Below are 26,148 nucleotides of genomic sequence, written 5' to 3'. Positions count from 1 at the left end.
TCCAGTCTCCTCTGTCCATGGGATTCTCCAGGCAAGAATATTGGAGTGGATTGCCATGCCTTCCTCCAGGGGATCTTTTCAATCCAGGGATCCAACCCACATCTCCTGAGTCACAGGCAGATTCTTTACCCACTGAGCCACCTGGGAAGCCCCCTGTAATCTGGTACTTAGTATCAAAGGAGCTAGCCTGACTGCCTTTCCCAACTTCTACAACCTTCTTCCCCCTTTCACATCCCTACCTGCAGGCTCCTCTGGTGGACAGGAAGAGGACTGCTCTAATCTTTCTGGATTTGGCAAAAAAAAAAAAAAAGTGCCCTGGCCCTATCGCATCTCCTCACTTTACATAACCCAGACTGCTCCTGCCTCAGATGCAGAAAATCTGACAGAAGCTATTCCCGGGACTGCTGCTCTCGGGCTCAGGATCGCCTCTCCATTTACTCCAAACCTCCAGTTTTGCCTATTTTTCTTTGTTCAGATGAAGACCTACATGTTTTCCCAGGTATCTTCTGACTGCAGCTCTAATCATTCCCGTTTGCTGCCCACTGCGCCTCACCCTTCGCACTGCCATATGCCCGGCCAGTCTCTGGGTGCCATTCACTGCACCTTGGCTGGGCTTCAGGGTTGTGGGTAAGCATGTGTGGGCAGGGAACTTCACACTAACATTCACCTGCCTTCTTACGGTTCTAACCTTTAGCTTCCATTTTGTCTACCATCTGCACCCGCTTTAAGGTCAGCAATGTACTTGGTGGGACACCTTGTCCAGTTTCTCTAAGGTCTGGCATTCTGTCCCCGTACCTCTATTGAGGACTGAAGCCTCATATAGTAGGCTACTTGCCAAGTGGACTGTTGGTACCTGGATGGTCTATTTCCACACTGTTTCAGGTGGCTAGGATGTCCCCAGATCAAGCCCCCTGAAACGGTGCCATTCTTTTTCACTGTGGTTGACCAGGACATGCCCCACCTCATTCTAACATAAGTCACAAAAGAGTGGGTAGCAGGAAAGATTAAAGAGGGACTAACTGAAAAAGCTATTTCTGAGATTAACCATTAAAAAACATAGCTCTCTTAGGTCATTTCACATGTAAATCACCAAGGTATCAGACATAACCATACTTAAACCCAAGTACGAAAGCACAGTTAGGAGTCAAACATAAGTGAACTGGGAATTTCCATGTCACTGTGTCCACTTTCCGGTGTAGATTAAAAACAGAGGGTGATTACACATAAGAAATAAGTAAAGAAGAATTAAACACACAAAGGAAACCAAGCAAAAATCAAAGCCTGCTTGGGAATAAAGCTTCCTCTTGAAAGAATGCCACGATAACACTTAAACACTGTTAAGATGATGTGGATTCCTATGACCATGTAATAATATACTTCTGATGAAGGGCTGACACCAAAGGCCAGTGGAATGGTTATCTGTGAGATGTTATATCTGAAGTGGAGAAATGAATGGTCATCCTGCTCTTGTAATTACTAACAGCACATATTATGCCCGCATTACCCAGGTCATTATTCTTTGTGATGGCAGCTGCCACTCTTGTTCGTGGTCCTTGCTTGGTAAACTGATATCCAAACTTGAGGATCCTGGAATTCTCCTCCAGCATCTGGGCAATTTCCATCTCCACGGCTGTTCCCAACTGCTGTCTCTGATTGCAGATGTGGACACAAACAGAGGATGGCCAAGAAAGAAGAGCAAATAGTTACTCACATTAACTATGCACGGAAAGATGTACAGCTATTTGTTGGACAAAAAGGCAAAAGTCTCAATTTGAAACAAAGTCACTTGAGATATTTTCTCTCATACACCTGTTCCTTGTTCAAAAGCAAAATCCAAGAGGCAGCTGAATCTGCTGTTAAATTGAAAAGACTAGGCAAATTATTTACAAAGGAAATGACAATTCCAGACATAAAATTAAAGCAAAACTAACACGTGGTGTTTCCACTTTACCCCAGTATCTGTTGTTTAACAAAGGATGTTTTTTTATAGTGACACAGTCTTATAGCAATCAATCCAGTTGCAAAATCTTCTATTCTGGGATCCATATCCAAAGATACCTGAAAATCATCAACTAGACAGGCGGTCATTCTTTCAGAACAGAGTCTCACTAGGAGATCCTCAAGAGGTTTTATTAGTGTGGTTTGAACCATGGCCAGATGAGTTATCAAACACTACATGGGTTATTGGGCTATAGAAAATTCCCTGTTTTTTTAAGTGGTGGAAAGAGTATTTTTGCTTTTTTTCTTGTTTTTTGAGAAATAGAACAATAATTTTAAAAGTAGGGTTAAAAATAGGGGCATGTAAATATAGGAATCCACAGATAAATTTAAGGAACATACTACATTTTTTCCATCCTCTATTCATTAATTTTTTTAAAAAACTACAAAGAAAAGACAAAAAAAGTATATAAAATAAAAAGCTCCCTTCCTCCAGACTCCCATTTCCCATGAAGAAAGTCAGTTTGGCATGTAGTCTTTGAAACATTTTCTGTGCATTCATGTACATGTAATCACATGTAATGTCTATGTTTTCTTCACATAAATGGATTACACTAGAATATTATTCTGGGTTTCCCTGGTGGCTCAGATGGTAAAGAATCCGCCTTCAATGTGGAGACCTGGGTTCAGTCCCTGGGTTGGGAAGATCCCCTGGAGAAAGGAATAGCTACCCACTCCAGTATTCTGGCCTAGAGAATTCCACGGACAGAAGAACCTGGCAGGTGACCCACAAAGAATCCAACTCGACTGAGCGACTTTCACTTTCAGCATATTATTCTAGGGTTTTTTATTTTTCATTTAACATTAAGAACATCATTTCACGTAGGTAAATATATGTTTCCTTCATCCTTGTGAACAACTGCATAGCATTCCATTGTAGTTAGTGATAACAGTTGGCTCCAAGAGGAAGCATTTTTCAAACTTTGATAAATGATTGACTTACCCTCAAAGGTTATGACAATTTGTACTCCTGCTAATAGGGTCAGAAAGTTAGTTTTCCCTACTATAGCCAACATGGGATATTATGAGTCTTTTTCAATCCAAGGGGTAAAAATGTATTTCACTTATATTTAATTGCTTTAATTTGCACTTCTCAAATTATGACTAAGAACAATTAATTTTCTTATGCATTTGTATTTCTTTGTATTACCAACCTGTCATTTGTATATTTTTCTACCAGCTTGTGGTTCCTGTTTTTAAAATTTATACATTAGGAAATTAGCTTTTTGTCAAAAATGATGAAAAAATTTTGCTCAGTTTGTCTTTTGACTTTCCTTTTGGTTACTCTACAAGACCATATTTCATTTTCATATGGTGAAATTTGTGCCTCTTAGATTCTACATCCTGCTGAGGAAACCTCTCCACTTCTGGTTTCTTTCATTTGTTTTATGATTTCATATATTTTAATATTTAAATCTTCATTTTACCTGGAATGAATTTTAGCAGAAAAATTAAGATATAGCCCCAATGTCATTTTGTTCCAAAATGCTGGAGAGTCATATTGTAAATCAACTATACTCCAACAAAAATTATTTTTTTAAATGCTACTCAGTAGTCCCACCGTCTTTTACTTCATTTGTTCCCCCACTGAGTTAAAATGCTATGTTGCTGTAAAATTCTCAGGTGTACTAGTCTGTGTTCCTGGGCCCTATAGTTCTGCCAAGTCTATGTCTGTGCCTGACTCATGCAATTTTGATTAAGTATATTAAATTACATATCAGTTAAATATATTAAATTATATATTATTATAATACTTTTAAATATAATAAATATATTGAAATATATATTTTAATATATATACCTTTTAAATTTGGAAAATTTAAGTACTGAGTACATGAGGAAGAAAAGTTAGTGAAGGAATTTTTGTGTCCTAGGCAAGTTCTAAGGCTTAACTCTGTTCCTCTTCTTTCTTTTCATCCAGTAGCCTGTCAAACGAGTCTTTCCTCAAGAAAAGAACAAAATGTGATATTTCCAGTCAGACAATAACAATTTTAGATATCCATAGCATAGAGATTAGTGTGCTCAGCAATCAGCAAGGTAAGGTTATGGTAGGGAGAGGCAGCAAAAATGTTAGAGATACTGACCTCAACGCTTCATGAGCAACTTTAGCTCATGACACGGCCCCATGAACTGTAGCCCACCAGGCTCCTCTGTCCATGGGATTCTTTGGGTAAGAATACTGGAGCCGGTGGCCATGCCCTCCTCTGGGGATCTTCCCAACCCAGGGATCGAAGACCCAGGTCTCCCACATTATACAGGTGGATTATTTACCATCTGAGCCACCAGGGAAACCCACACTTTGGAAAAGCAGGACTGGACTAGGAGTTGAGACCTGAGCAAAGGTCAGGGCTGCCGTACAACTCATGTCCCTGGGGTGCGCCACAGGTGCTCTCTAAGGGTGGAGATAGCTGACTGAGGTGGGTGACATAAAGTCCCTCTATTTCCTTTCACAAAGCTTAGGCATCTGGAGTCCTAGATTTGGGTAACACACAGGCTGGGCATGCGATGGTGGATATAAAGGACATAAGATCTGAAGACAATTATATTGGGAAGAGGGCATATAAAAGAAGGGGAGGAAGTAATACAGCATAGAGTATCTTTCTTAGCCTGAGTCTTTTTTTTTTTCTCTTTTGAGATGTTTTGTGTTATATAAACCTAGGGCAATAAATGGGCACCAAAATTTCTTATAATTTCAATATACTTCTCTTTTTTTAAGTCACTAAATACAAAGAAAAAGAAACAAAATTTAAGCATATGGTTCTTCAGATCACCTTTTTTGAAGTGACCACTTTTCTCTCCTCAGATTTATTCAGCAGCTACCCATCTGTTTCACTAATATGCATCACTGATTGTTCTTCTCACAGCGGCACCTGATTCGATCACAGCTTGTTTACCTGGAGCCTAGCCACGGCAGCCACCCCAGTGCAGGATTCTCTGCAGGCCTTGGCTTTGGTGCAGCTGCCTGCTGCAATGGTACTAAATTGGTCTCAGCTGCTGCTCCTGCTGAGACACTGTCTTAGAGATTATTTTATTTCAGACTCTTCGTTATACAGCTAAGGAAACTGAGGTCTGCTTCTAACAGTCTATGAGTCAACAAACAAAATTTGGATGGAAGACAGGTTTTGACTCTGAATTTCCTTCTTCTCGGAATAAAGCAAATAATTTTTCCAGTTGCTCTAGAACTTAATCCTCTTGTCACAAGTGAAGAGAAGCCATTTCAGAGGCAAATTAGGGAAGGAAAGTTGAAAAAGGACACAAATCCCTTCTGAGCTAAGGAGGGGAAGGAGGTTGATGCTTCAGTGTAAGTTTAGACATTGTATTTCAGGGTCTTCTTCACACGCATTAAAAAAGCCAAACTTTTATTTATTTATTTATTCTTGGCTGTGCTGGGTCTTTGTTGATGTGGGCTTTTCTCTAGTTGTGGTGAGTAGAGAGGGGCTACTCTCTAATTGTGGCGTGTTGGCTTCTCATTGCAGAGGCTTCTCTTGTGGAGCACAGGCTCTAGAGTGTGCAGGCTTCAGTAGCTGTGGCACATGGCCTCGTAGTTGTGGCTCGCGGGCTCCGGAGCACAGGGTCAGTAGCTGTGGCACATGGGCTTAGTTTTACCATGGCAAGCGGGCTCTTCTTGGACTAGGGATCGAACCCGTGTCTCCTGCATCGTCAGGCGGGTTCTTTACCACTGAGCCACCAGGGAAGCCCCCACATGCATTCTTAAAAGATACTCTATTCTAAATTTTCAGGATTTCAGCTCATTTACTAGGTATAAAGTTTCTAGATTTAGCAAATAAAAACTCAGGACACGTGGTTAAATTTCAATTTCATAAAATAACAAATTTTCAGTATGAGTACATCCCAAATATTTCATGGGACACACTTGCATTAAAAACTCTTCATTGTTTACCTGAAATTCCAATTTAACTATATTTTATCTGGCAACCCTAACTAAGTAGTATTAAATATCTTAAGAGGAACTAGAAACAGAGTATCTGGGACATTATCTCAGATGAGGGGTTTCACAATGGCCTAAACCAACACAGAAAGTTAAACCTACTTTGGAACAAGGTATCCACTTCTGTCTTAGCTCTCCTGGAAACCTTTACTCCCAGTCCTCTTAACTTCTTCCTGATACTAGTCTATTTGATATACATCCCTGAACCATCACTCTTTTTTACTCCCTTCCTATTTCCCTCTAGCTTGTTTTCCTACTCTCCGCTCCTTCATGCTTCCCTCTTAATTGCATAGCAGTTGGACACATATCAGGATATAAGGAGTAAGCTTCCTGAGCGTGTATGGCCACATGTGCACATTCCTGAGGACTCACTCCACATCTTTGCACGGGAAAGCTGTTTTGATGATGCAGCCCTCTGGGGAGGGTGAGACAGAAAGGGTGCCTGTCTCCTGGTGGGGCTCCCCTGCTCCCCTGGCAAGAAGCCTCAGGAGGAGTCTAGGAATAGATTAACCTACCTCTAATTAATTCAAATTAAATTTGAATTTCAACTGGACAATGAATAATTTTTAGCACAAGTATGTTTCAAGAAAACTTGGGATGTACTCATACGGCACTGAAACAGCCCATGTGTCCTAGAGCCAAATAAAGGAGAGAAGAGCTATTCATGGGTCTGCTGTGGCTTTCCAGGCTCAGGTGATAGTTTTGGGTGGGGTCTAAACCAGGGATTTTCCTAGACATGCATGGGACACTCCCCCCACTGCCCTTCCCATCACCTCACAGAGGGGATGCTTGCAGCACTGGTCTCCTTGTTTGCTCTTTCTGGTCCATTCCAGGGTTTTTTATTTCAACTATACTGTGTCTAGACCTCTCAGATTTCCTGAATCCCATGGCAGACATGTCTCTGCAGCCAAAGGGACAGGGCTGAGAATGGAGAGTTGCTGCTTGCAGGCAGGAGCCAGGTGAAGCCAGTAGAGCAACTCCAGAGACTCTGTAGGCTGAGGCTGGGAAAAGAGGTTTTCAGTGTACAGAAGGGGCTGTCTCCAGGGGAAAGCAGCTTGCTTTGGCTGCTGGGACCCCAAGAAGTGCTGCAGCAGAGCTGAGATTGTGATCACACTGTGGGTGTGGCCTGTCACTCTAAACCAGACAGTCTTCTAGAATCCCAACTCCTTTAAATAGGCTCTACGGTCAGCACCAGACAGTAGGAGCCTGGGATTGCTGTCTGGCTCTGATAGCCTCCAACCCAGCGCAGGGAGGCTGTTTCTGGATGTGGCCACTCTGCTTTTTTTCCAAAGTCCCAGTAAGAGGCAACAGCAAGACTGGGGCAGGACTGAGCCAAGGTTCCTACTAACAGGCAAGGATGATGAAGGCCGAACAAAGCTGCTGTCAACACCTCTGCTGGTCTCCTCTCTTTTTCCTCTGGTGCCTGACCAGCCCAGGGCTGGGGAAGGGCTGGCTTGTCCTGTCTCAGGCTGCCCCACTGCTGCTGCTGCTGCTGCTAAGTCGCTTCGGTCATGTCTGACCCCATAGACAGCAGCCCACCAGGCTCCTCCGTCCCTGGGATTCTCCAGGCAAGAACACTGGAGCTTGCCCCACTAGACATTGTTTAATTATTAAAACGTTCTCCCACCCACCCTCCACAGGCCAGAAGCTGTCCTAATTACCAGGAAGCCAGAATACCAAATTAAACTTTTTCACAGAACTTTGTCTCTTAACTCCCTCCATCATGGTACTCCTCCCTTTCACACGTACCCTGTGAGTTAGCTCACCTGGTTGTCTATCTTGATCTCGACCAAGGTGTCATTTTCCTTTAGTGCCTCTACAAGGGCCAGGATCCCAGCACCAGTGATGAAATTGGATTCTATGTTTAGACTTTTCAAGGTCTTGTTTACTTTTAGCATATCTGCAAAGGCCTTATGATGTGAAAAAGAAATAACCATTAGGGTTTCTAAAGATATATTTACCAAACTTCTCACCACCACATTAAATATTTTTTTACAGTACTTAAAGAAAACCTTAGTTAAATCATACCTTCACCTTCAAGTAACAAAGATAATAATTTAAAAATGCAATAAAAATAGTTCAGTTCAGCAGCTCAGACTAATAAATTCCACATACTTGCAAAATTAAAAAAAAAAAACAAAGATTGTTGTTGTTTAGTTGCTAAGTTGTGTCTAACTATTTTCGACCCCATAGACTATAGCCCTCCAGGTTCCTCTGTCTATGGGATTTTCCAGGCAAGAATACTGGACTGGGTTGAGATTTCCTTCTCCAGGGGAGCCTCCCAACCCAGGGATCGAACCTGAGTCTCCTGCATTGGCAGGTGGGTTCTTTACCACTGAGTCACTAAGGACGCCCCCCTAAAAAGACACTGACATAGAATTAACAACTTTGTTTTATTAAGTAAGGACATTAAAAAACCTACAACCATCTGTTATCATTGTCAATTTTTTTGAGAAAAGGCATTTTAACATTAGGGAAAAAATGTAGAAAGGATTAATCTCAGAATTATTTCATTTTTCTCCTTTTACTATGAATGGATAAAGATTTTTATCATTGACTAGCATTTGGGCACTACTAATTTAGTCGTATTATTTCAGGTCACCTGTAAATCAGGATTTTTCAAAGATAACTTTTGGAACAAAATCACTACCCAGAGTGGCAGAACCACTGGCGATGCCCAGATGCACAGTGGATGGCACACATGCACCTGTGTGTTCCCTTCATCCCCACAGTTTCCCACTGTCATAAAGAAAAGGTATACTTTTTAAGTGGCTGGAACTCCTCCAATGCAAGGAAACAAAAACAGAGGGCCATTATCCTGAAGAGTTGCTAAAATACAGAAAACAGAAAGATTGGCGGAGAAACGACCACACAATCGCCTGAGATGCCCGAGGTGAATCGCAGCAGTGTGCATGTGTGCTACGTTGTCTCAGTCGTGTCTGACTCTTTGCAACCCTATGGACTGTAGCCCTCCAAATGCCTCTGTCCATGGAATTCTCCAGGCAAGAATACTGGAGAGAGCTGCCGTGCCCACCTCCAGGGGATCTTCCCGATTCAGGGATCGAACCCACACCTCTTAAATCTCCTGCACTGGCAAATGCCTTCTTTGCCACTAGTGCTACCTGGGAAACCCCAATTAGGGCGTCTCACTACAAAGCTGCCTTAGGAACAGGTGGATCAGTGATGGCAGGCGGAGAGCACAACAGCTATTCCTGAGGCTTCATGCAAAGGGGCAACTGCCTGCACAGCCATCAGTGAGAAATCTCCCAGGAAGAGGCTCGGTGAGGGTGCCAGGTCCCGAGAGTGAAGCAGGGAAGAAACAGAGGCACTCCCAGATCTTCCGCCAGATACAGAGTGGGAGACGGGACAGGAAAGGTGGCAATGCCCAGGACGGAAATACGCTGAACCGTGTCCCTCCCAGAGGGAAGCCCTCCCAACTTGAGCAGTTGCCGAGGACTCCCCGGTTGCCTGCTAGCTTCTCATACGCACACTACAGAGAAGGCTGCTCATCAACTCATCTGCCTGCTTACAAAAGCACTCGCTCATTCATTCATTTATTCACTCATTCACTTAGAAAAGATTATGTGTCAGGCTTCTGCTTCGTGCTAGCTGTAGGGAAAACAAAAACCCCTGTTTAGGGAGCTTATGGTTCAGCAGCAGAGGCAGAGGCAATAATGACTAAATAAAATGTGTGGCCTGCCAGATGGTAACAAATGGAGAAATATAAAGGGGCTTCCCTTTTAAGGGATAGATCTTTTGGCGAACCAGATCTACATAACTGCAGAGGAAATAGTCCCGGTTTACACAAATCAATTTTGTTCTCTATTTGGAACTATGAACAGGCAAACAGTGACTGCTAGACCTAATAGGAAAACCAACATCAGGAGAGAAAAGTTGAGTTCACAAAACAGGCCAGCATGCTATGCAGGGAACACAGAATATTCAGAGAACAGAAATATGTAAAACTTCTAAATGTTATCAACTCTCTCCACCTTGCCCCACTTCCAAAAAAGAAAGAAAGAAAATAGAGAAAGAAAAAACACTGTAATCTACTCACAGAGAAACAATAGTCAGACTGCCATTAGTCGCTAGACTTTAAAGCCGATAGAACTGAGGCTTTAATATATTTATACAGCCAGATAATTGTAAATGCTGGTGATAAATTCTAATTTTTTTGGTGTCAATCTATACACCTAACTGAATATAATGAGATAAAATGTATAAAGCTCAAATGTGTGAAATAGTAGAATAACTACAATTTAGAGCTAGAAAAGGAAGATGAAGTAGAAAGAAGAGAGAGTACAGAGTTGCCCAATCTTTTCTAATGGAGAATCAAAAACTATCTGAGATAATACATCAAAAATAAAAGTGCATATGTTATATGGAATTTAGAAAGATGATAATGATAACCCTATATGCAAAACAGAAAAAGAGACACAGATGTACAGAACAGACTTTTGGACTCTGTGGGAGAAGGGAAGGGTGGGATGTTTCGAGAGAACAGCATCGAAACATGTATATTATCTAGGGTGAGGCAGATCACCAGCCCAGGTTGGATGCATGAGACAAGTGCTCGGGCCTGGTGCACTGGGAAGACCCAGAGGAATTGGGTGGAGAGGGAGGTGGGAGGGGGGATCGGGATGGGGAATACATGTAAACCCATGGCTAATTCGTGTCAATGTATGACAAGGGCCACTGCAATGTTGTAGGGTGGTTAGCCTCCGACAAATAAAAATAAATAAATAAATAAAAAATGCATATGTATTAGTGCATTTCTACCTGGTTGCACACTAGAAAGACCTGGATGCTTTAAAAAATACACCAATGCTTGGGCCCCACCCCAGATGAATTAAATCAGAATCTCAGGCTGTGGCCTGGACAGCTGCTTTGTTTGTTTTTTTTTTTAGTATTGAAGTATAGTTGATTTATGACTGCATTTTTGAAAAGCTCTTCAGTGACTAATGTTCAGCCAGGATTCAAAATCACTTTAATTGAAATCATATAGACAACAATGAAAGGAATGAAAAACAAGCTGCTAACAGTGATTGCTCTTGGGAGTAGAACAAGGAACTTCTGAACTCTTTTGTTTTAATGGCAGAAAGGACAAGAAGAAGGAAGAGGAGAAGGAATTCAACTTGAGACAAGAACAGGTTTTCCAACCTCAAGACCATCGACATCTGAGGCTGGAGAATTCTTTGTTGTGGGAGGTATCCTGTGTCTTGTGGGAGGTTTAGCAGCCTCTGAGACCAACAAAATGTCAACAGTACCCTCCCAGTCATGACAACCAAAAATATCTGGAGACACTGCTAAATGTTCCCTGGAGGGCAGAATCACCCTGAGTTGAGAACCACTGGACTAGAAGAATAATTCTGTGTATCAGTCAAGCACTTGCTTGAACTACAAGGAAAGCTCAAGAGTTTGCACTGATGTTATTGTACACCATGTAAATTAAAGTGTATTTATTCAGTGCTAGGTCTTTAATTAGAATTAAATGTACACATTTTAATTAGAGCCCCAAAAGGGAATGCATCAGGCCTTTCCTTATGGATTCTCCAAGCTTTGGGATTTACTTCTGCTATTAGAATAACAAAATGTCAGAGCAATTAGGCCTTTATAAAAAACTTGCAGGACCTACTGGCAAGTAGCCACGATCTTGCCAATTTCTTTTAAACTGGAGAAAACACTTTTCTTATACCAAACAAAACAGGGAAGAGAGACCCAGCCAAACACAACCCTGGGCTCCAGGCCCAGGTTCACTGCAGTTCAGCAAATATTTGAGCATCTATTACATGTGCTGGGGATAATAACGTTAGTGAAACCAAGACTAGATTTCTTAAAGGTTATATAAATAGTGTAGAAATACATTTTTAAAGAGAACGTTTTGCTTTCTGTACTTCACAGCGTTATGTGGAAATTGCTGTTTCCTGCACTGTCCAAACCTGTATCCTTGCAGGGGTAGCCACAGGACTCACGTGGCTATGGAAGCCTTGAAAAGTGCCTCTTATGAACTGAGATGTGCTATAAATATAAAACATGCATTGGATTTCAAAGATGTAGTATAGAAAAATACTGCAAAAGACCTCATTACATATACATTTTGAAATGATGGTATTTTGGATATGGTGGTTTAAATAAAATATATCATTAAATTTAATTCCACCCATTTTTTTTTATGTGGTTACTGGAAAATTCAAAGGTCCATGTGTAGTTCTCATTTTATTTTTATTTGATAGTGCTGTCCTAAACTTCTGATTTTTATGTGGCATTCCTATTAATAACAGCATTTTGAAAAAACATATTTGGGCCTTTTCTCTATATTGGCATTTATTAGTGTGGCAAGTTTCATTAACACTCCCTGCTATAGGGGTGATTATATGGAAGTACTTGGAGCATGGTAAACTGAATTTGATTACAGATCACTTAAATTTGCTTCCTGGCTTGGTCACAAGCTGGGTAATCTTAGTTAAGTTACTCAAACTCTGAGCCTCAGTTGCCACATCTGTAAAACGGGAATAATGTCATCTCACATCCACATAGCTTGTCTATATTCACTATAATCCCACAAGTATTTTGTAGAGTCTATTTGTGAACCTTACATAGAAAAGAGTCTCCAAGCTCTTGCTTTAATGCTGATCTGTAATTCTCAACAGTGAGTTGTTCACCCACAATCATAGTCTGAATATCTCTGCTGCCTGTGGGATAATCAATCTTCAACCTATAGAAAAGTTCTTTTCTGACGATAGCATAGCTGAAAGGGGAACCATCTGGGGTCAGCCAGGTGAGGGCTGGACCATGTGAAGCCATCCAGGCATAAGGCTGGAAGAGGCTTTTCTTTTCACTCTAAAGGATAACAGTTATTCCTTGCAGTTGTATGGTGCACTTGTCACAGGCATACATTCAATACATAGTTGTTGGATTGAAAACTATATCAAGCAGATTATTATATTTGATATAACAATATATATCTTAATATATTATTAATACATTGGGGGCTATATTATGTTTTATATAATAATATATAATATAAATACATTATAGATATAATGTGTGTTAGTGTATATTATTAACATATTGGGCTGTGTAATGGATATATATATTATATTAGTCCATTCAGCAGGTTATCTATTTGCTATAGAGTAGAAGTTAGATTATTTACTAGTAGTGCTGACAGTAAACTATAAACTAGTTGCATCCCTGCCATTTTACTGTAGATATTATATTAAACAGAAATTACAAATCATTTATTTATTTATCCCTTTAGTTATTTACATACAAAATGCACTGTGAATATTTTTGCTTAACTGAAAACAAATCTAGTAAAGGGCAGAGATTATACACAAAATCATACACAGATAAGAACCTCTAAATTGCTAACTTTACCTCACCAATAATCTAGTTATGTTCTTTTTCTATTTCAATGATAGGCTTCAAATTAAAAACTGCTTTCAACCTACAAATTTAGACATGTAATAACTGCTGGTGAAAACATCAGTTCTGTAGCTTAGCCCCTCTTTTACATGAGTGCTTACTTCACATTTGCTGTCGTCATCATGGAAATACTACCTATTGCTCAGAGGTTAGAGGGCACATCCATTTATTCATTTAACCAGTATTTTTCAATACTTGTTTTTCAACATCTACTCAGCACCAGCACTGTGGTGGGTAGCATTACTTTCTTGCTGTCCCTTTTTAATGCTGTTTTAAATCTTCCAAAAGACATGTTACTTTAAAGCACATCATCAAGTCAAGAAACTTTTATTTTTCAAGTGCTGAGCATCAGATCCTGTAGAACCATTGATGTGGCCTAATGCTCAGGCTTCTGACAACTGGCACAATTTAGCAAACATACAACAGTGAGGTAATGTATTTAAATATAGCATAGCTGGGTGGTTAGGCATTTTGATTGTGGAACCAGGGCCTGGTGGTGAATCCTGGCTCTGTCCTCTGCTGACTGGGTTACTTTGGAAAAGTTACTTAACCTTTCTGAGCCTCACACTGCTCATTTGTTAGAGTGGGAACTAATAATAGTACACACCTCATTGTGTGTACTGAGGATTCAGTGAGATGACCTAGCAAAGGACAGGGGTCAGAGCTGCTCAAGAAATGTGAGCTACTAATGGGAGGAATAACACTGATGATGGCAATGGTAGTAGTATTTACTTGGGATCAGGGGTTTCCTTATTTACTCGAATCATCTAAGGTACATAGAAGGAATAGACCTTTTTCTTCTTTCATCTAGTTAACAATATCAAACAAAAAATGTTTTAAGATTTGGTTGTTTAAAATATTTTTGAGACATATGAATCCACTTAAAAGATTAAAATGAAAAATATGTTAACATTTTTTCTATGTGCTGAGTTCCTGTAGGCTCTCATGGGGGAGGGGTCTCATATCCCTTTATTGTGATGGAATGCTACTGCAGGTGCAAACGTTTCAGAAAATTTATACTAAGAATAAAACAAAATCTAAATATTTATTTAGCTAGATGCCTAATCTAATCTTATATCTTTCTCCTAAAAGTGTAGTGTTAACAAAATTCTAGTGAATTCAAAGTGCCTGACTTGTGCGTTCTTGTTTTACCGTCTCATTATAACTAATTTTGTTTATTAATTATACAGAAAATAAATTGACCAGATCTGAACATTGTTAATTGATACAACAAATTAAAAATAGCTTCTACTGAATTAAATATCTGAGGGCTATATTTCTAAGGATTTTACTCACAATTGCCACAGGGTCATTGCTGCGGGTTGCGGCCAGACTGAACTTTTTCACGTGAGTGTTGGTCTCCAGAGCCTTTGCAAATTCCTTCAGGGTTGGAATTGGAATGTTCTATGAGAAAGACACAGATTGTTGATGAATCCTTCTATAGCACCTTCACCCTAAGCTCAGGACCCACAGCTTTTACATACAGCAGGTCCCCGACCTATGCATGAGTTTCGTTCTGAGAGCACATTCCTAGGTCCAATGTGTACGTAACTCCAACAAAGTTAGCCTAGGTACCCAACTAACACAATCAGCTAGATGATACTGTACTGTAACAGGTGTATAATACTTTTCACACAAATAATACATGTATAAAAAAGAAACACAAAAAACAAACATTTTTAATCTTACAGTATAGTACCTTGAAAAGTACAATAGTACAGTACAACAGCTGGTATACAGGGGCTGGCACTTATGCTTGCATCTTTGAAAGTTCACAATTTGAAGGTTCATATTTTGGTGACTTAGATGAACCTTTGATTTTATCCTCTCTGAAAGACATTCATCAGCCATCTCTAGCAACTAACCTATCCAGAGCCAATAGCCCCACTTAGTGTCCAATAAGGGAATCTAACACAATGTGACACTCATATCACTTCTGTTTACCCTCGGAATTATGCACATACCACCCTTCCCTCTTTTTCTCTTTCATTCTCTATATTTTAGCCAGACTAGAATTAAACTAGCTCTAATTCCTACTCATCTTTCAAGACCCAGCAGAAATATCACCTCCTCTGTTTATTGGTTCTCCTAGGCAGGATCAATTTCCCTTACCTGCAATTCCACAGAATTTGGGGGCTTACCACATCATGTTATAATTATCTGCTTAGTGTTTTTCTCCTAGTTTGAGTTCTTCAGAATCGAGACTGAATGAACCTTACTCCCCCTTCCATAGCACTTAGCACAGTACTGAGCACCAGAGAGGCAGACAATACGGGGCACAGTACTGAGCACCAGAGAGGCAGACAATACGGGGCACAGTACTGAGCACCAGAGAGGCAGACAATACGGGGCACAGCTAGAGGCTAACATGAGTTCATGGAACACTACAGGCCAGCTCTGTGACTGTGGACAGCGGAATCTTTTAAAGTCCCATTGAGGATTAAATGAGATAATGAATTTCAAGTATTTAGCAAAGTATATGGCACATAGCTAGTACTCAATAAAAATCAGTTGATACTATTAAATGCTAGAAACTGGCCTAATAAGAAGGAACAAAAAAGGTGTCAGGTAGTGTTTTCTCTTTCTCTCATTCTTTCTCTCTCTCACACACACAATTTCTCCTCCCTTTGAGAGTGCTAAGACATTGTCAAAGCAGAAGTGACTTCAGAGACTAGGCCATAAAAGACATTGTGGCTTTCAGTTTACTCTCTCTTTTTCTCTTGGGTCATTTGCTCTGGGGGAAGCAAGTTGTCATGACGTGAAGATATACTGGCGGCCCTATTGAGAGGTCCATGTGCTGAGGAAACTGAGGCCTCCTGCCAACAGTCACATGAGTGCGCCATCTTGCAAGGCCCTGGTCAAGCCTTGAGATGACTGCAGGTCTGGCTGACAGCTTTACTACAGCCTCATCTGAGACCCTGAGCCACAGCTACCCGGCCAAGTCACTCTCAGATTCCTGACACTCAGAAATTATGTGAAATAATAAACTGTTTGTTGTTTTAAGCCTCTAAGTTTCGGGGTAATTTGTTACTCAGTAGTTGATAACTAATAACACTTGTTTAACACAAGTACTGTAATTCTTTTAAAAGAATTCTAGAAATGACTCTTTTTTTTTAAACCCACTTCTTTATTTTAAAATTTTATTTTATTATTATTTTTTAACTTTTTATTTTATATATTAGAGAATAGCCAGTTAACAATGTTGTGATAGTTTTAGGTGGACAGCAAAGGTACTTAGCAATACATACACATGTATTGATTCTCCCCCAAACTCCCTTCCCATCCAGGATGCCACATAGCATTGAGCAAATAAATCCACTCCTTCTGAATAGGATATTTTGCCTCGAAATCAGTGACTATAAAGGATTTAGAACATGTGTAAAGGCAGGCAGTCATCTCCAGTAAGTTTTCTGACTGAACGATAAATCAAGTGACTGACAACAATCATTTGAAATACCTTAATATTGTTGAGGTTGACTTCTTGCAAGCTGGGATCATTGGCTTTCATCTGCTGTAGACTTACTTCCACATTTGTGGGATTTGGTGGTTCCTCAAATACTGGCTTGACTTTTTCACCTTTGACCACATCTAAGACACAAGTTTTAATTTAAAAAATAAAATGTAGGGTCTCCCATAAAAATCAGACAACTTCCCCCCAAATGACCTTCTTTTCATATGGGGTGATTCCAATAATATTCTAATATCAGTGACAGCAAGCTTATTCTCAACTCAGCAAGCAGAGGAATGGTGTGGCTCTGAGTTACAGCCTCCCAGGTTGGTGTTTTCAGCTGCAATGAGGAGTCTCAGTGGTTGATGCTCCATGGAGCCAAAAGTGCAGGAGGCTCTACAGCAAACTCAAACTCCTAAAAGAATATCCACAGGTAGTTATAGCTGCTCCATATGGACCTCTTTCAAGCTATAATAACCAAACCAAAGAAACTAACATGCACAAAAATGAGTTCCTTTATTTCCCAAACCCAATTCTCCTCTAGCCCATCCTCTGATTTCCATCTTGGAGCTTTAATTTTGAGGATTGTATAGGAAGAGAAAGGAATAGAAAAGAAGAAGTGGAAGAATTCTCAAAAGCAGTTAACAGAAAATGTTTGCAATGTATGTAATACACAAAGAGTTCATATCTCAATATACACAGAGCTTCTACAAGGCAGTAAGATAATCCAGTGGAAAATGAACAGCTAGTGATCAGAGGATTCTCTATCAGTCAACCAAAAAAATATAAAAAGTAATTAAATTCTGAGAAATTTAAAAATGAGATACCATTTGATTTGCCAAAAAATGTAAAAAGATAATAGTCAGAGTCAGCAACAATGTGGAGGAAAAGGCATCTTCATATATTGTTAGGAAGGAGAGATATTCCACGTACAGAAATATTCAGTGTTGTCAAGATGTCAGTTCTTCCCAAATGCAATGCAATCCCAATCAAAATTTCAGAAATTTATTTTGCAGATATTAAAAAAGATTATAAAGTTTATATAAAGAGGAAAAATACACAGAATAGCCAAAACAATATTTAAAGAGAAAAACAAATCCAGCAATTCAACTTCAAGAAGACTTAAAGCTATAGGAAGGAAGATAGTGATATTGGTGAAAATATACAAATAGATCAGTGGAACAGAATACACAGTCCACAAACAGACCCACATAAATACAATCAGTTGATCTTTGACAAAGCAGCAAAGGTAATATAGTGGAGAAAAAAGTAGTCTTTTCAACAAATGGTGCTGGAACAACTGGACATCTACATGAAAGAAAAATAAAAGAATCTAGATACAGACCTTATGGGCTTCCCAGGTGGTGCTAGTGGTAAAGAACCCACCTGCCAATGCAGATGTAAGAGCTGGTTCAATCCATGGGTTGGGAAGATCCCCTGGAGGAGGGCATGGCAACCCACTCCAGTATTCTTGCTGGAGAATTGCATGAACAGAGAAGCTTGGCAGGCTACCTTCCATAAGGTTGCAATGAGTTGAACACGACTGAAGTGACTTAGTACGCACACACAGACCTTACACTCTTCACAAAAATTAACTCAAAACAGATCACAGACCTAAATTTAAATGCAAAACTATAGAACTCCTAGGAGATAACAGAGGATAAAATCTAGATGACCTTGGGTTTGAAGATGAAGTTTTAGATACAGTCCTAAAAGCATAATCCTTAAAAGGAAGAATTGATAAACTGACCTGCATTAAAATTAAACATTTATACTCTACAGAAAATACTCTCAAGAGCAATGGGGAGATAAAGCACAGACTGGGAGAAAATATTTGCAAAAGACACATCTGATAGACTCACAGATAAAGAGAAAAAAACTAGTGGTTACCAGTGGGGAGAAGGAGGAGGGAGAGACACTATATGAGTATAGTGAAAAAAAGGGTTGTTATGGGATTATTTGAAATCATGTGTGTGAGTACATCAAGGCTGTATATTGTCTCTCTGCTTATTTAACTTATATGCAGAGTGCATCATGTGGAATGCCGGGCTGGATGAAGCACAAGCTGGAATCAAGATTGCCAGCAGAAACATCAATAACCTCAGATATGCAGATGATACCACCCTTATGGCAGAAAGTGAAGAGGAACTAAAGAGCCTCTTGATGAAAGTGAAAGAGGAAAGTGGAAAAGCTGGCTTAAAGCACAACATTCAGAAAACTAAGATCATGGCATCTGGTTCCATCACTTCATGGGAAATAGATGGGGGAACAATGGAAACAGTGACAGACTTTATTTTTTGGGCTCCAAAATCACTGCAGATGGTAACTGAAGCCATGAAATTAAAAGATGCTTGCTCTTCGGAAGAAAAGCTATGACCAACCTAGACAGCATACTAAAAAGCAGAGACATTATTTTGCCAACAAAGTCCATCTAGTCAAAGCTATGGTTTTTCCAGTAGTCATGTATGGATGTGAGAGTTGGACTATAAAGAAGCCAAAGAATTGATGCTTTTGAACTGTGGTGTTGGAGAAGACTCTTGAGAGTTCCTTGGGCTGCAAGGAGATCAAACCAGTCAATCCTAAAAGAAATCAATCCTGAATATTCATTGGAAGGACTGACGCTGAAGCTGAAGTTCCAATACTTTGACCACCTGATGCAAAGAAGTTACTCATTGGGAAAGACCCTGATTCTGGGAAAGATTGAAGACAGAAGGAGAAGGGGACGACAGAGGATGAGATGGTTGGATGGTATCACCAACTCAATGGACATGAGTTTAAGTAAACTCTGGGAGTTGGTGATGGACAGGGAAGCCTGGCATGCTGCAGTCCACGGGCTTGCAAAGAGTTGGACATGACTGAGTGACTGAACTGAACTGTGTGAAACTTTTGCAATTTGTAAAACATTATATAATTTTCAAAATCTTTGATTCATTAAAAAAATCAGAAAAAAGACACATATGATAAAGCACTTGTCCAATATATACAAAGAACTCTTAAAACTCAATGATAAGGAAATGACATGATTTTAAAAATAAGCCAAAAAAGTTAAGAGATATCTCACCAAAGAAGATATACAAATGAAAAATAAGCATATGAAAAGATGCTCCACATCATATGTTATCAGGGAAATGCAAATTAAAATAGTGACACACCACTACACACCTATTAGAATGACCAAAATCTGGAACACTGACAAAACCAACTGCTGGTGAGGATGTGGAGCAACAGAAATTCTCATTCATTGCTCATGGAATTCAAAACCAGACATCTTACCATAAGATTCAGCACTTATGCTCCTTGATGTTTACCCAAAGGAATTTAAAATTTATGTCCAAAATCTGAACATGGATGTTTGTAGCAGCTTTATTCTTAATTTCCAAAATTTGGAAGCAACTAAGATGTCCTTCAGTAGGTGATCTGATAAACTGTGGTATACCCAAATAATGGAACATTATTCAGTGTTAAAAAGAAATGATCTATCACTGCCACATGATTTAGCAGTTCCACTCCTGGGCATATGTCTAAAATAAGCAAAAACACTAATTTGAAAAGTCACATGCATCCCCATGTTCACAGAAGTATTATTTACAATTGCCAAGATATGGAAGCAGCCTAAACATATATCAACAGATGAATGGATAATATACACCCATACAAACAAATATGGGCTACTACTCAACCATGATAAAGAATGAAATTTTACCATTTACAACAACATGGATTAACTTGGAAGGTAGTATGCTAAGTGAAATAAGTCAGACAGAGAACGACAACTACTTTAAGATGTCACTTATATGTGAATCTTAAAAAAACAAATAGTGAACATAGCAAAAAGGAAATAAACTCACAGATACAGGGAACAAACTGGTGGTTACCAGTGGGGAGAGGAAAAGAGGGAGGAGCAAGACAGAGAATTAAGAATTCTCTTAATAGAGAATTAAGAAGTACCAATTCTTATGAATAAAATAAACTATAGGGATATATTATATAACATAGGGAATATAGCCAACTCCATAATAATATATAATAACTATTAATAGAGTATAACCTTTAAAAACTGTGAATCACTATGCTGTATACCTATAACTTATAAAATATTGTACATCAAATGTTACTCTCAATAAAAAAATGAAAAGCTCTATCAAATCTTGAAAAGACACAGAGGAACCTTAAATGCATATTACTAAGTGAAAGAAACCAGTCTGAATAGGCTACATACTGTATGATTCCAACTATATGACATTCTGGAAAAGACATAATGATGGATACAGTTAAAAGATCAGCGGTTGCCAGAGGTTAGTGGGGGAAGGAGAGATGAACAGACATAGCACAGAGACATTGCGGACAGTGAATCCACTCTGCCTGAAACTGTAGTGGTGGAAACATGTCATTATACATTTGTGCAAGCCCACAGAATGTACAAACCCAGGAGTGAGCCCTGTTGTAAACTTTGGGCTCAGAGTGACAATGATGTGTCAGTGTAGGTTCATTAATTGTAACAAACGCACCCCTCTGTGCAAATATAGCTAAGCGGAGAGGCTGTGCGTATGGAACAGCATATCTCTGTACCTTTCTCTCAATTTTGCAGTGAACACAAAACTACTCTAAAAATAGTATTTTAAAAAGTTAATGATATGTGTATATGTGTATGTATAAAAGCCCAGTAGGCTATGCACCAGACTTTTTTTTTCACAAACATGTTGTCAGAATCTTACATTTTGGTACTGAGATTAAAAGGATGAGTATTTTTCATTTGTATGCATAAGAAACCAGAAGGAAAACAAAAGGAATGTTGCTCACTGTCTGGGTAAATTACCCAGTATAAATGGTGGTTGATATACACATTGCTGACACTAGAAAGCATTGCCAAAGTCACCATCAGAGAGAATAAAATGTAATTTTATTAAGAAAAGCTGTGATCTTCTGTGAGTTTTCATAACAGCTGAATCACACTATACTGAAATTATTTGGTTATTGATCTGTCCTTTCCACACATAGATAAGTTCCTTTGGTCAGGCACCATCTTTTTTACCTTTGTACCTAAGCCTAGAATGTTCCTGACACAGTAAATATTTAGTAAATGACTGATGAATGAGTAAGTGAGAGAGGCTAATGAAGGACACACTTCTCCAGAAAATGGTGACAAAGAAGAGAGTGGTCTGGAATGTTCTGTGGCAAATCCACACCAGTGTGTCTTTCATGCTCTCTGGGGGAAGTAGGTACTCAAATTCTAATGACAAACATCCATTATTGAGACAAAGAGGCACTCAAATAGAGAAGGAAATTTATCTAAAATACTACAGAAAATCAACCCTGAATATTCTTTGGAAGGACTGATGCTGAAGCTGAAGCTCCAATACTTTGACCACTTGATACGAAGAGCTGACTCATTGGAAAAGAACCTGATGCGGGGAAAGATTGAGGGCAAGAAGAAAAGAGGGCAACAGAGAATGAAATGATTGGATGGCATTGCCGACTCAATGGACATGAGTTTGAGCACACTCTGGAAGACAGGGAAGCCTGGCATGCTGCAGTCCATGGAGTCGCAAAGAGTCAGACACGACTTGGTGACTAAACAACAGAAACAATCACAAACATCCATAATTAAGACAAAAAGATGCTTCTCGAATAGAGAAGTAAAATTTAGCTAAGATACTGTAGCTAATTAAAGCATCGTTATGACATAAAACTCTCTGTGCTGACTAAGCAAACCTTTTTATCTGTCATTTCCTCCTTTGACTGAACCTATCAGGAGAGAATTCACCTGCAATGCAGGAGACCCTGGTTCGATTCCTGGGTTGGGAAGATCCACTGCTGAAGGGATAGGCTACCCACTCCAGTATTCTTGGGCTTCCCTTGTGGCTCAGCTGGTAAAGAATCTGCCTGCAACATGGAAGACCTGGGTTCGAACCCTGGGTTGGGAAGATCCCCTGGAGAAGGGACAGGCTACCCACTCCAGTATTCTGGCCTTGAGAATTCCAGGGACTGTATAGTCCATGGGGTTGCAAAGAGCCGGACAGGACTGAGTGACTTTCACTTTCACCAGGAGTGTGTTCTGGGCAGCACACACTGATCGGTACTAGTCACACTCACTACCAGACAGAGCTCCCAGTGCTGGCCACTTTGTTCTGATCTGATTGCTCACAGCCCAGTGATCCTGGGTGAACTGACAAAATCCACCTTCAAAGCCTAAAAGAATTCCAGACTTCCCAGCGGCCCAGTCAACAAGCCTTTCTCCTACCAGCAACACGTGGAGGCTCCCAGGTTTCATAAAACCACAGATTTCACGTCAACTTACTTCTCACAGGCCCTTTGCCGCCTTTCGTGTTGGTCGTTTCTTCATCAAACTTGGGATTGTTGAGCAAATTGTGTACTCCAAGAACAGCTGAAAAGCAAAAATAACCTGTGAATAAAACTTAAGTTTGAGAAAGCTTGTTAAGATGTCCACATTATTAATTTTCCCTTTGCAGAACAATTCTTCATACCATAAAGATAAATCTCTTGACCTCACTTGCCTTGCAAAGTGTGTGACACATGTATAGTATTAAATAAGCTTTTTTTTTTTTTAATCCCTCCTCCTAAGATCACTAGCATTCTTCACATCTTTCTACATCTATATATGTGGAATTGTGTAGGTTCTGAGGGACAGTGGTCTAGTTGTCTCCAAATTGAAAATCTGCTTAGATCTCCCAGTTAAGTAGATTCATCCCTTATGTTTTCTCATCTGTAAAATTTGAACGTGGGACTGAGTCTAATGATATTTTAAGCTCTAACATTATATAGACTATAGTATGTAGTTTTTCTGGAGACAAAGGGCTGAAGGATCATGGTCCTCTTTCAGTGTAAGCCTCCCCATTGCTTTCATCTCTTAGTACCAAAAAGAGTGGTTCTTTTCCCTTCTAGAGCATCCCAGGGTGGGAAATAAGAGATGTCAGCAATAAAAGGTCGGGTAAGCAGGCTGATTTTGAGTCTCCTGTACTACACAGAAGTTGCACCAGAGGGCAGTACAGTACGCAGGAGACAGCACTGGCCATAACAACACGGAGCAGGCACTAACTGCCACTGCCCACCCAGCTTTCCCTTCCTTAATGAAACTCCAGGTGAGAAATTCCAGGAGGCCTACTGGGGAAGGATCCCAGAATAATTTGCCAATGGCGGCAGGGGCCCACCTCTGAGCTCCTCATCTGCTGTAAACTATACTCTAGAAGGACAGCCCGTATAGCCAACAAGGGGTAAATGTTCAGAGCCAGAGAGTATGGGGGTTGAGAGTGGCAGTCAGGAGCAGTCAGCCTGAACTTAAATCCTGACTCTGTCACGTACTATCTGTATCGCTTGAGAAGTTGTTAAATGCCACTGAGCCTCAATTTCCCCATCTGTAAAACAGGGATAATCATGACACTTTACCTATCACAAGGGTTAAGTGACTTCCTATGTGTGACACTCTGTTCTAAGTGCTTTACAAATTCTTGTTAAGTAAATAAGAATTTGTCACTGTGTTTTTGGCATTGTCTAGGGAGAATAAACACAGGACACTGAGACCATCCAACAAGCATATCTTGCTTTGGCCCCATATTCACTAAGCAACTTATGATTATAACTTCACTCCCTTTGTCAAGTTTTAATTTTAGAATAAGGCAGAGTTAGTTCTCCTGGGAGGAAGGAGATTATTACTACTCATGTCTTCCAATGGAATAACAATGTGAAAATTCTTGCCAAAGCTGTGGACTGTTTTTCAAAACCCCTCTATCCTGTGGGGACCTAATGACCCTAATAATGCAAATTTCCATCCAATTAGTATACAAATATGCTGATATATGCATGGAATCTTTTTCAAAGGAAATACAAGAAACGGGAGGGAGCTTATATAATTCATAACATATTATTTTGTACTTTGGGGGTTTTTCCTTTTTTTTTTTTTACTTTATATTGGAGTATAGCCAATTAACAATGTTGTGATAGTTTCAGGTGCAATACACAGCAGAGTGACTTGGCCACACATATACATATATCTATTCTCCCCTCAAACTCCTCTCCCATTCAGAGTGCCACATAACACTGAGTTCCCTGTGCTATACAGCAGGTCCTTGTTGATTATCCATTCTAAAAATAGCAATGTGTACATTTGATCCCAAATTCCCTAACTATCCCTTCCTTGAGTTTTTTTCTATCTGTATGTATAACCAATTCACAATTCACATATAATAATTATTATTATTATACTGTTGCTATTGTTAAGAAAACTAGAAAAAATGAGCAGACTGAACTGAATATGGATCTACATTACTGGGGAAATATAACAGTAAAATGGGTTCTGCTCCATGGTTAGGTTAACAGAACTCTAAGTGGGAATCAAAAACAGTGACTGTGGGAAAGAACAAGAAATTTTGTGATGGAAATGGAAATTTTGTGATGATAAAATGCCAAATGCGAAGCTCTTTTGAAGGCCTAAGGGCTGTTATATTATTGTTTAAATTCTCAACACTCCTTCATATTTCTTCTCTTTGATTTCTCACAGTAACTCTTGGATTTTGTAGGATAGGCATTACTGTGGGTACTTTACAACTGAAATATGATTTTACATTTTATAGCTGAGATATGGTGAAATGTTTGCTCAGAGAGCTTAGGTGACCTGCATCCAGCCTCTCAGCTGCCTAATGGTTGAAGTCAACCTGGTATCACAGTAACAATCAACAGTGACACAGGTGCTCAGAGGCTGCTTCCAGGGGGTCAGTGCATGTCTGGAGGTCACAGAGCTGGACAGGAAAGCTTCCCAGAGCTGAGGACTAACCTGCAAGATCATAGAGTTCAGTGTCGGAGGCGCTGGCCAAAGCTTCTTCCAGTTCTGGGTCCAGGGTCACCTTTTCTTCTTTACGAGTTTCTATGGGCTTTTCTTTGGGGATAAAGACTCTCCCTTTAAATCAGAAGAAAAACAAAAACATTGTGTAGTGCTGCCTTGTTATAGGGGAAGTGAACTAACCAGAGAATGTGCCGCTCTGGTCATTAAGAGCTGAAGCATTAAACCAATGCAGGTCTAACCAGGATTCCTTAATTTCTGAGATGATGCTAATGTCACTAATCCACTATTAGAGGGAAGGGAGGCAGAGGAGGAATCCTGCATTCTGCAACAGAGACCTGAGGAGGTGGAGAGGGAGACAGTAGCTTCTGATCCCTATCACGGGTAGCTCTGCCCTGAGCCCTGGGCAAGAAGGGCCCTGCTGTGGGCCCTGCGCTCTAGAGGGCCCAACTCTGCTCTCTTCTGGCTGCGTGCCCCTCCCCACTGCCTGCACCCCGCTGATGGAAGGGCCACAGGGACAGAATACAGGCC

At 40.0% G+C, this 26,148-nt stretch overlaps 1 protein-coding gene across 2 annotated transcripts in view; it reads right to left on the bottom strand.

Annotated features, from left to right (window-relative positions):
* TMOD2 (tropomodulin 2) overlaps positions 1-26,148 on the bottom strand; it is a 55,426-nt gene that overhangs the window by 6,618 nt on the left and 22,660 nt on the right. Inside the window, exons 4-9 of one of the 2 annotated variants that reach the window (XM_061157164.1) lie at positions 25,612-25,734; positions 23,122-23,208; positions 16,833-16,963; positions 14,672-14,779; positions 7,714-7,857; positions 1,505-1,649 (exon numbers count right to left, since the gene is read on the bottom strand). In XM_061157164.1, the coding sequence (XP_061013147.1) occupies positions 1,505-1,649; positions 7,714-7,857; positions 14,672-14,779; positions 16,833-16,963; positions 23,122-23,208; positions 25,612-25,734 (738 nt within the window). The remainder of the gene's footprint in view (positions 1-1,504; positions 1,650-7,713; positions 7,858-14,671; positions 14,780-16,832; positions 16,964-23,121; positions 23,209-25,611; positions 25,735-26,148) is intronic. The other variant, XM_061157166.1, reaches the window with a different exon arrangement.

Source organism: Dama dama, chromosome 12 (assembly GCF_033118175.1).
Source record: "Dama dama isolate Ldn47 chromosome 12, ASM3311817v1, whole genome shotgun sequence".
NCBI lineage: Eukaryota > Metazoa > Chordata > Mammalia > Artiodactyla > Cervidae > Dama > Dama dama.
The sequence above is the reverse complement of the archived record's forward strand: the minus strand, read 5'-3'. Positions and strand labels throughout refer to the sequence as shown.